General features: G+C 47.8%; 1 protein-coding gene across 1 annotated transcript in view; it reads left to right on the plus strand.

Moving 5' to 3' along the window:
- The window catches only part of LOC115477295, a 147605-nt gene extending 136782 nt beyond the window's left edge, over positions 1 to 10823 (plus strand). Inside the window, exons 12-13 of the mRNA XM_030214117.1 lie at positions 1206 to 1760; positions 10731 to 10823. Of these exons, the coding sequence (XP_030069977.1) occupies positions 1206 to 1760; positions 10731 to 10823 (648 nt within the window). The remainder of the gene's footprint in view (positions 1 to 1205; positions 1761 to 10730) is intronic.
- Positions 10824 to 12041: the final 1218 nt, after the last annotated feature.

Genomic DNA, 12041 nt, shown 5'->3' on the forward strand with positions numbered 1-12041 from the left:
AAGATGGCCGCGCATGCGCGGTGGGTGTGCCCTGCGTGCGGGATCTCCCGCGAGATTTTTGCTCCGGTTGGAGGGGCTGCCGTGGACGTCAACCCAGTCGTGAGAACAATCAGCCTGCTGTCCTCGGAGAACACCTGCTACAGGTATGTATCATTCGCTGTCCACACATTCCATCACACTACTGCCTTGAGCAGGATACCTGATGCGACAGTTGGTTCGGGCAGTCAGTGTTGTAGGATCTGTTTGGGGTCTAGAATCCAACTCCACCCTCCTAGGCCCATTTTATTCTGTTCCAGGTGGCACCCTCATTCAGATTGTATATAGTTTCAGGTTAATCTGTTTATGTCCTCGCTGTTGTGAGGCCCAATTGACCAATGTTTGCTGTTTTCCACTTGTGAGAAGATTGAAGCCTGCTTGTCCTTGGAGAAAGCAAAGATACTTACCTGTACCAGGTATTTTCTGAGGACAGCAGGCTTCGTATTTGCATAATCCCACCCACCTCTCCTTGGAGTTGTCTCCTTGGTTATTTTTACTTTATTTTTTGCTTTAGTATTAAACTGAGGAGACTGCATTCGAGCATGCATGGTGGAGCGCAGCTCGCACTCTACAAAGCTCTCTTTTTTACTATGGCAAAAGCCGGATCGGGCAACGCGGATCGGCATCACCCACTTGTGAGAATATAAAGCCTACTGTCCTTGGAGAGTACCTGCTACAGGTAAGTATATTCGCTATACGCACGCCTTGGCCGCATTGAGGTGCTAGCAGTAACTGCAGGTGCGACAGGTTACACTAGTATGCTGTAATGGAATGTGGGAAACCAGATGCCATTATAGAATAGGCTTTCTATGTGCGGCATTGGAACACCTAAAAGGAGGCGCCCACTTATAGAATCACCACTAGTGTGACTGCTCCTTTAAGAGCCACTTTAATATTTATTGGGTTTGCAAATCAGCTATTTGATTTGGCACATATATGCATATACTTTCTGAACATTGCACATATTGAAAGTATACACAGAAACTCATGCTTACAAATACATACGTGGATACACACATTCACAGACACATTTCCTACCTAAACTTGCACATGCATAAATCATACACATAAGGCACACATACCTAGGGATACACATGCATAATACATGTATACATACATACCAGATAGGTCCATGTGTTTGAATTCTGCATTTTCTTTTTCTTTTACAGTCTCAACATGACAGTGTTCCCTCCCAGACTTCTACCAGATTCTCCTCCCAGAGTTTTGAAAGATTCTTATATTGGACTTCCAACAGAACCCCCTCCCAATCTTCTAACAAGCCCCCCTCTCGACCTTCTGACAGATCCTCTTCCCAAGTGTCTCACCGATGCCTTTCCCGAAATTCCGATAGCTCCCCCTCCAGAAATTCTGATAGATCATCCTTTCGATCTGACAGATCTCCCTCCAGACAGTCTGATTGTTCCTTCTTTCAGTATTCTGATAGATCCCCCTCCCAATGTTCTGAGAGCTCCCAAGCATCCATCAGATCCCCCTTCCAACCTTCTGACAAGTGTCCCTCATGGAGTTTTCAACAATCCCTTTCCTGTACTCCTGACAGGCCCCCCTCCTGGACTTATGACAGATCCTTCTCACCAGCCTCATACAAATCCCACTCCCAGTCTTCAGAAATGCCCCCTTCACTATATTCTGAACAGCCCCTAACTAGACAAACTAACACCAGTGACAGAGATTTCTATCTGACGACAAGTAAAACTTACGAGAAGGTAAGTGTCTGAGTGTGTGGGCCTTTGGGACTCAATTCTATAAATGGGGCTGAAAAATTGGCACTGACAAAAAAATGAGCTAAGTGCTATTCTATAAACCGCACAAAGTTAGGTGCCATTGATAGAATAGTTCTTAGCGCCAGGATCCACACCTAACTTTAGGCGTGAGGATTTTCACCAACTAAATCCCAGTGCATAACCTCGCTTCTAAATTTATGGATCCCTATTATTCTATAACAGAGCGTGCATAAATTGCAGGAACACCACTGATCTGGCCATGACCCTCCCATGGCTATGCCCCTTTTAGAATCGCACCTAAAATTTACATGCATATCCCTACTCCTGAAAATGCACGCATAAATTGTAATCAATGTCAGCACCAATAATTGATCATTAGCACCCAGTTATTGATGCTAATTGGCTTTATTCAATTAAATCACGCACAGAAATTAGGCGCATGTCCAAATTTCCACCCGCAATTGTTAGCACAATTTATAGAATTAGGCCATTAGTGTGCATGGGGTTATTTAACTATGTGCAAGTTATTGTTCTCCAAAGGACAAGTAGGCTGCTTGTTCTCATGATTGGGTCGTCGTCCGTGACGGCCCAGGAGACCGGCAAATCCATAAGAAAAAAAACTTCTGGAACACACCGGTGCGCGGGCAGAGCGAACGGCTTCCCGCTCGCAGCGTGAGCGTGCCCTCTGTTTTTTTGATCCACATCTTGAGTGACATATTTTTTTTCGATTGTGCTCAATTTTGGCTCAGGAGACTTAGTTTAGCGTTTACCGCTCCCCTTTTTCTTTTTTCTTCGTTGTAGTAGTTTATTACAAAAAAAAAAGTTAGTTTTTCCCTTATTTTATTAGTTTTTCTTCACTTCTTTAAGTTTCCTTCTTTTTTTGTTGCGGCCGCCTTTTAGGCTGCTCGGCCGGGTCTTCTTTTTACTTTTTTGTGCCTTTTTATTTGGCACGATCGAGTCCTTTAATTTTGCAGCCGCCGTATTTCCGTCCATGCCATCGAGGACTCCCAGCGGCTTCAAGCATTGTACTCACTGCAACCGGACCATCTTGGGTACAGACCCCCACGCGTGGTGTCTCCAGTGCCTTGGGTCCAAACATTTGCCAGCTGCTTGTAAGCTGTGCTCCTTAATGAAAAAGCGGACCCAAGTGTCTTGGGAGGCTCAACGTGAAAGACTTTTTGCTGATCGGTCCGGTCCTTCGACGTCGGCTTCGACATCGGTACTGAGGTCAGCGGCGGCAACGTTGAGGGAAGCATCGACTTCGAGAGCGCAGGTAATGGCTGCCAAATGACCACATTGCGCTGGGAGCAGCGAGGCATCGAGTGGGTCTCCACCTGTCTCGAGGCCTACTGCTATGCAGGCCCCCTGGGACCGACCTTCGTTGGACCCGGCCCCGAAGAGGCGTGAGGATTCCACGTCCTCCTCTTTGGTACCGAGGAGTCTCGATGACGGGCGTCGAGCAAAGGCTAAGAAGCACTGTCATCGTTCTCCTTCCATGAGCGGTACCGAGAGCTTCGGGGAGCCGAGGGATTCGGCACCTGAGAAGCGTCGGCGCCGAGAGGACCGCTTACCCTCTATACAGGAGCTGCTGATGCGTCGATCTTCTGGCAGCTTGGTACCGGCTCTCGAGCCCCCTCAGATTCTACCACTGGCTCCTGCACCGGCCCCACAGCCTTTTCCGATGGAGGCTCTCAATGAGCACATCAGGGCCCTTCTTCCACAGCTTCTGGAGGGATTGCTGCACCAGTCTGCTTCGGTGCCAGTGGTGCTTGTGCCTTCTGCATAGACTGTGGAAGCAGCATCTGGGCCTTCGCCTGTGGTGAGGTCCCCGTCCTTGGTGCCGCTTGCGGCATTGGTGTCGGCCGCCACCTGGGTCTATTCTCCCTCGACGTCGGCGAAGCTTTGCCACAGTCCAGGCAGGAGTCGACTTCTCGATATCCCCCTCTAGGCCGTCATTCCTCTACGTCAAGACAGGCTTGGGTTCGGGCTGCTCTTAGAGAGCTTTTGTCCGATACCGATGATCAGAGCTCTTGGGAGGAAGAGGAAGATCCCAGAGACTTTTCTGAAGAAGAGTCCTATGGGGTCCCCTCTGATCCTACTCTGCCTATTGAAAGAAGGATGTCTCCCCCTGAGAGTCTTTCTTTTTCCTGCTTTGTTCAGGAAATGTCTAAGGATATTCCCTTCCCTATGGAGGTTGTGGATGAGCCCAGGGCTGAGATGCTCGAGGTCTTGGACTATCCTTCTCCGCCCACAGAGGTTGCAATGGCTCCCTTGCATAACAGACTCAGGGAAGTTCTTATGCGAAACTGGTCGTTCCCTCTATCTAATCCAGTGGTCCCCAAAAAAGCTGAGTCTCTGTACAGAGTCCATGGAGAACCAGTAATGGTGAAGGCCCAACTACCTCACGATTCCATGGTGGTGTACTCTGCTCTCAGAAGAGCCAAGAGTACTAGAGACTATGCCTCGGCGACCCCAGGCAGAGAGTCTAGGACCTTGGATTCTTTTGGGAGAAAGACGTATCAGGCCGCTATGCTCGCAGCCAAGATCCAAACATACCAGCTCTACACGAACATCCACTTGCGGAACGCGGTGAGGCAGCTGTCCAGTTTGGTCGAAGCACTTCCTCCGGAGCTTGCTGAACTTTTTCACCAGGTGGTCAGGCAACAGAAGGCATGTTGCAAATTCCTGGCCTGGGGTACTTAAGACACTTTTGATTTGGCATCCCAAGTAGCTGCTCAAGCTATAGTGATGCGCAGACTCTCATGGCTGCGTGTCTCTGATCTGGATCATAAGACCCAGCAGCGAATGGCGGATGTTCCTTGCCGGGGGGGATAATCTTTTTGGAGAAAAAGTAGAGGACATGGTCAACCAGATCAAGAAGCACCATGATGCTATGGATTCTCTCTCCCGCCGGGCGTCTTCTGCTACCGCCTTCTCATCTAGGAGGTTTTTTGGAGGGAAGAGGAGTGCTCCCTATTCCTACAATAGGCGTAGGTACACTCCTGCTTCTCGGCAGCCTATCCAGGCTCAGTCCCAGCACGCTCGTTCCCGTCAACTTCGTGCTACTAAGACCCCTGCGGCTCCCCAGCAAAAGCAAGGGATGGGCTTTTGACTGGCTCCAGTGCAGCATAGCCTCAGAAAAAGTGTCTCTGCCGGACGACTTGCCAGTCAGAGGGAGGTTGATATTTTTTTCACCAAAGGTGGCCTCTTATAACCTCCGACAGGTGGGTTCTTCAAATAGTCTGGTTAGGATACACTCTCAATCTGGAATCCATGCCTCCAAATTGTCCACCGGGAGCTCATTCCTTCAGCTCCCAGCACAAGCAGGTACTTGCAGAGGAACTCTCCGCCCTTCTAAAGGCCAATGCGGTCGAACTCGTTCCACCAGGGGAGGAAGTCTGGGATTCTATTCCAGGTACTTCCTTGTGCAAAAGAACACAGGGGGCTGCGTCCCATCCTAGACCTAAGGGCCCTGAACAAATTCCTAGTCCGAGAAAAGTTCAGGATGGTTTCCCTGGGCACCCTTCTTCCCATGAATCAGGAGAACGATTGGCTATGCTCTGTGGACTTAAAGGATGCCTTTACCCACATCTTCGATTTCGGTTGGGAACTCGGCACTTTCAGTACTGTGTACTGCCTTTTGTCCTTGTGTCTGCGCCCAGGGTCTTCACAAAGTGCCTGGCAGTTGTCGCAGCATCGCTACGCAGACTGGGAGTGCATGTCTTCCCTTATCTCGACGATTGGCTGGTGAAGAGCACCTCGGAGGCAGGCGCTCTACAGTCCATGCGGATGACTATTCGAGTGCTAGAGCTACTGGGGTTCGTAATCAATTATCCCAAGTCCCACCTTGTCCCGGTTCAGACATTGGAGTTCATTGGAGCTCTGTTGGACACACGGACGTCTCAAGCTTATCTTCCCCAGGCAAGGGCAGACAATCTCCTGGCCCTAGTATCCTTTGCTCGAGCATCTCAACAGATCACAGCTCGGCAGATGTTGAGACTCTTAGGGCACATGGCTTCCACAGTTCATGTGACTCCCATGGCATGCCTACATATGAGATCAGCTCAATGGACCCTAGCTTCCCAGTGGTGCCAGGCCACAGGGGATCTAGAGGATGTGATCCATCTCTCCACTGACTTTTGCAGTTCCCTTCAGTGGTGGACCATTCGATCCAATCTGACCTTGGGACGTCCATTCCAAATTCCTCAGCCGCAAAACGTGCTGACGATGGATGCATCCCTCTTGGGGTGGGGGGCTCATGGAGCTTGGTCTTTTCAGGAAAAGTATCTTCAGATCAACCGCCTGGAATTACGAGCGATCTGGAACACTCTCAAGGCTTTCAGAGATCGGCTGTCCAATCAAATCATTCTAATTCAGACAGACAATCAGGTTACTATGTATTACACCAACAAGCAGGGGGGCACTGGATCTCACCCTCTGTGTCGGGAAGCCATCCAGATGTGGCTTTGGACACACCATCAAGATATGTTTCTCCAGGCCACGTATCTGGCAGGCGTAAACAACAGTCTGGCCGAAAGGTTGAGCAGGATCATGCTACCTCACGAGTGGTCGCTAAACATGGATGTAGTCTGCAAGATCTTCCGAGAGTGGGGCACCCCCTCGGTGGATCTTTTTGCCACTCTGATCAATCACAAAGTCCCTCAATTCTGTTCCAGACTTCAGGCCCACGGCAGACTAACATCAGATGCCTTTCTCCTACATTGGGGGACAGGCCTTCTGTATGCTTATCCTCCCATACCTCTAATAGGGAAGACTTTGCTGAAACTCAAGCAGGACCGTAGAACCATGATTCTGATTGCGCCCTTTGGCCCCATCAGATCTGGTTCCCTCTTCTTCTGGAGTTGTCCTCCGAAGAACCTTGGAGATTGGAGTGTTTTCTGACCCTCATCACCCAGAACGAGGGATCTCTTCTGCATCCCAACCTCCAGTCTCTGGCTCTCACGGCCTGGATGTTGAGAACTTAGAAATTGCCTCCTTGGGTCTTTCGGAAGGTGTCTCCTGAGTCTTGCTTGCTTCTAGGAAAGATTCGACAAAAAGTTGTTATTCTTTCAAATGCAGGAGGTTTGCCGTCTGGTGTGACAGCAAGGCCCTAGATCCTCTTTCTTGTCCTACACAGACCCTGCTTAAATACCTTCTACACTTGTCAGAGTCTGGTCTTAAGACCAACTCCGTAAGAGTTCACCTTAGTGCGATTTAGTGCTTTTCATCGCCATGTAGAGAGTAAACCTCTCTGGACAGCCTTTAGTTGTTCGCTTCATGAGAGGTTTGCTTTTGTCAAATCCCCCTGTCAAACCTCCACCAGTGTCATGGGATGTCAACGTCATTCTCACCCAGCTGATGAAAGCTGCTTTTGAGCCACAGAATTCCTGCCATCTGAAGTACTTGACCTGGAAGGTCATTTTCTTGGTGGCTGTTACTTCAGCTTGTAGAGTCAGTGAGCTCGAAGCCCTGGTAGTTCATGCACCTTATATCAAGTTTCATCATAACAGAGTAGTCCTCCACACTCACCCCAAGTTCTTGCCGAAGGTGGTGTCAGAGTTCCATCTGAACCAGTCAATTGTCTTGCCAACATTTTTTCCCCGTCCAGACACCCGCCCTGGTGAGGACAAGTTGCAGACCTTGGACTGTAAGAGAGCATTGGCCTTTTACGTGGATCGGACAAAGCCCTATAGACAGTCCGCCCAGTTGTTTGTTTCTTTTCACCCTAACAGGAGGGGAGTCGCCATCGGAAAACGCACAATCTCTAATTGGCTAGCAGATTGCATTTCCTTCACTTATGCCCAAGCTGGGCTGACTCTGGAGGGCCATGTCACGGCTCATAATGTTTGGCTGCGTCCGTGGCTCACTTAGAGTCAGCCTCCATTGAAGAGATTTGCAAGGCTGCAGCGTGGTCATCAGTCCATACATTCACATCTCACTTCTGCCTTCAGCAGGATACCCGACGCGGCAGTCGGTTTGGGCAGACGGTGCTGCAGAATCTGTTCGGAGTTTAGAATCCAACTCCACCCTCCTAGGCCCATTTATGTTTTGTTCCAGGCTGCACTCTCACTTAGTTGTGTTTCTTTTCAGGTCAATCTATGTTATGTCCTCGCTGTTGCGAGGCCCAATTGACCTGTGTTCATTGTTTTAAGTGAGCCTGGGGGCTAGGGATACCCCAATCGTGAGAACAAACAGCCTGCTTGTCCTCGGAGAAAGTGTGGATACATACCTCTAGCAGTTATTCTCCGAGGACAATAGGCTGATTGTTCTCACAAACCCTCCCTCCTCCCCTTTGGAGTTGTTCTATTCTCTGTTTTGCTTTTTGTTAAACTGAGAGGGAACGCTCGCACTGTGGGCAGGAAGCTGTTCACATACGCGCGGCTCGCTCTGCCTGCGCACAGGTGCATTCTAGAAGTTTTTATTTTTTCTTATGGATTTGCTGGCCTCCTGGGCCGTTGCGGACGACAACCCAATCGTGGGAACAATCAGCCTGCTGTCCTCGGAGAATACCTACTACAAGTATGTATCTACACTCTATCTAAGTGAGATTTGTCGTGGGTAGCTGATCTATTTGTGGTTTTGTTACATCTCCATACCAAAAGTCTTCACACCCTTATACATTTTTCTCATTCTGCTGTCTAAAAACTACACTTCTAAGAGCATTAAAGCAGGAGATTGTTTCACAATCCACACAACATACTCTACAGTTTCATTGTGAAAGAACAATTATAGAAGTATTCCAAAAATCTGAAAGGATTTAAAGGAAGTAGCTCAGAAGGGGGGAAGGGGAAGAGGAGGTGGTACAGTGTTGTCCTGGGTGTGCTGCACCAAACAGGACCTAGCTATCCATACTCTACATGCTGCCTATTAATTCCCACAGTTCAGAGCTCTTGCTGCATTTAGGAAGAAGAGGGGCATGTGCAGTAGCGTACCAAGGGTAGGACAGTGGGGGCGGTCCGCCCCAGGTGCAGGCAGCAAGGGGGTGTGCGGAGCAGGCACACGGCCTTTGATTCTGCTGGTCTCCTGCCCTCTCTGATGTTACTTCCTGTTCCGGGGCAGGGTCTGACAGAGCCGACAGCCATGCACATGCTCCGCACACCCCCTTGCTAGGAGGAAAGGTGGTGGGGTGATGTGCTTTGGGGGGGGGGGGGGGGGGTGCCACGCTTTGGGGGTGTGACACACTCGTGGGAGAGCAGCGGCGACCTGCCCCGGGTGGTGAACAAGCTAGGCACGCCACTGGGCATGTGTGACCAAACATGTTCTTAGAAAAGTGCTCCTGCACATTTGAGAGCAACTGCTGGTGCCTCTTGTTGCTACAAGGTGCTGAGGTCAGAGCCCATGTGATAGTGTGGCCAACATCAGGTAGTAGTCCACATGATCAGGCACCAGTATGATGGAACATACTTCCCTTAGATTTGAGATTAGAGAGGCATCTTATGTTCTTTAAAAGGAAGTTGAAAACATTTTTATCCTCCCAATGATTTTATTTTTAGAATGTTAGATTGAAGTGGGTTGATTATGGTTGGTTATTTTGTCTCCTTTCTTTTCTGTAATTTTTGTCTCTATGTTCTGGTCTGTTATTGCTTGATATGATCTACAGTTTGGAATGATCTACAGTGTACTCCATTTAAGTGCATGTCGGATAACTGCATGCTCTGTTTAACTGCATGCCGTACTTCGGTCCCGTTTTTGGCACCATCAGTTTCTATGGGGACAAACTTCGGTTTAGCGCACCACTGATAAGTGCAAGATTCGCTTATATGCATGGTTCAAGACCGCTGCTCTGCAAGAAAGACTCCGCATAAGCGTGCGCATGGAATATGGAAGCCGATTGGCGCGTGACAACCAACGAGATTTCAAATTTACTGCCTCTTTAACTGCCACAGGCAGAATAAGCGAAAGAATGTTGTTAGGGCGTATACCGGGGTAGTGGCACATTTGTTCCTGCACCCCACCTTCTGATTCTTTCTCCCCCTCTCAAAGAAAAAATCAGGAGGCTTGAGCCCTGCCACCACAGTAGGCCCCCCTGAGTTTGCCTTTGCTGGTCCCTGGTGGTCTGTGGGAAACAAGCAGGAGTGATGCCCACTTGCTTCTGCCCGGTACTGGCTGCCATGACCTCTTGCAGCAGTACAAGTACCTCAAGGCTTCCGCTAGAGGTCGCAACAACAACAACAACAACAACGACTCACTCGAAGTTGCAGGGGTTCCAAGAGGAGCATCAGCTCCCATGGAACACGAGACATCACTTTTACCGGGTGAGAGGTTGGCCCTGCCTGCAGTTATTGAAGCATTGTGGGAGTGTGGAGTTTGGGCGGTTGGGTTTGGAGAATAGCATACCGCTCCTGGAAGGAACTATCCTTGCTATACCGAAGTCACCAGAAAACTTGTCAGTGCTTTAGAGAACCACAAATTCTTCATTCTGCCTTCTAGAGATCCCGTGAGTACTATCTCTGGTGCTAGTTCCAATATTCTTGGAACTTCCCGAGTCGGGATGGTGGAGCCTCTATAGACTTTAGGTGACTGAGTACTGATCTTTCTCTTTTAGAGAAGATACAACAGATTATGCTGGATGCTGTATGGGAGGCTCTAATTTCTTTTCATATATCAATTTCTTTATTTAACATCCACTTTTTCTGGTGTCTCTGTAAAGACTGCAGTACAAGTTGGTGAAGTTAAGCTGTGCCAGGAAAGAATTGACAAACTTGCTGCTAGAATATCTCAGGCACAATTTGCTTTGATTTCTGATCTTTTCTGGCACTTAATTTTGAGCACTATTTATAGAATTTCCTTCTTAAAACACAACTGGGTGGATGGATCATGGACATATTGCCACACAATGCACACAATTTACAGAATACTATCAACTGTGTACATTGCATGGCACATTTAGGTGTGCCAGGTTACACCAGCCATTGGCCTGTCATAAGTGGGCATGCCTAAATTTTGGAACAGGAAACCAACAAGGAGGAGGAGGAAAAGACCTCACGAAACCATGAGAAACAGAAACAAACCAGTGAGGTAGGGCCAAAGAGGAAACTTTATTGAAATTGAAAAATGACGTTTTTCAGTTTCAATAAAGTTTCCTCTTTGGACCTACCTCACTGGTTTGTTTCCATGCCTAAATTTTGGCACACCAACACAGCTTTAACTTTGTATTCTCTAGTGGCTTAGGCACACCTAACTGGATATTCCTCATACTCCCTTATATCTCCATCAAATCGTAGTTTCCCCCTTCAACTTGTTGATTCTTTCAAATATCTAGGTGTCATTCTGGACCTCCAACTTTCCTTCTTTCCCCAAATCTCATCTGTAGGAAGATCATGTTTTTCATCATTATGTTCCATCTGCACGATATGCCCTTTCCTTGATACTGATGCTCTTGCGCTATACTTCTTCAAGCTCTGGTAGCATCTAAACTAGACTACTGTAATGTTTCTTATACTGGCCTCTCTTCCCTTACCAAGAAATTACAATCTACAGAATACTGCGATCTGCTTTCTCAATCATATTACACCACTTCTTAAACAGTATCATTGACTTCCTATCCCCTTCTGCACTCAATATAAAATTCTTTCTTTAATTCACAAAGTTTTTTTTTTCACAGATAACTTCTTATTTATCTGCTTTAATTGTCCCATACACCTCCTTACACACCCTGCATTCTTCTGCCACTCAACAACTTTCTATTCCTGCTCTTGCTCACACTAGACTTCAATCTACAAGTTGTTTGGCATTGTTTTTTCTTAGTCCATCCCTATGGAATTCCCTTCCACGTTTGTGCTTTGGTCCAAACAGTCTTACCAAAGTTTTAAGGTAGCTTTGAAAACCCATCTGTTTTCTGCAGCCTATTCTGACTGATTTTAGCACACGAGCTGTCTGTTTTTGGCCAGTGGTGACTGGGTTTCCGCAGCTTTTCCATAACCTTGCGCTGTAATTTGACTCAAATAGATTACAGTAGTGTTTTAAATGCAGGAATACATCAAAAATTCCTAAATAGACTTCACCTTTTGCAAAACATTGCTGCCAAATTGATATATAGAAGCAAGAAATTTGATCAGACCTCTCCTCTGCTGAAAGATTTGCATTGTCTGCCTGTTGGGGCCCTTGTCGAGTTTAAGGTTGTCTGTTGGATGTATAAAATTATCTGGTTGCTGCCCTCAATCTCTTACAGAGCTGTTAACCTTTCCTTCTTGGTTTACACATCATTCTAGTTCCATATTTAAATTGGGTTTTTCATTCGTTAAAAGTATTCAGTTGAAGCGC

Source organism: Microcaecilia unicolor, chromosome 1, assembly GCF_901765095.1.
Source record: "Microcaecilia unicolor chromosome 1, aMicUni1.1, whole genome shotgun sequence".
NCBI lineage: Eukaryota > Metazoa > Chordata > Amphibia > Gymnophiona > Siphonopidae > Microcaecilia > Microcaecilia unicolor.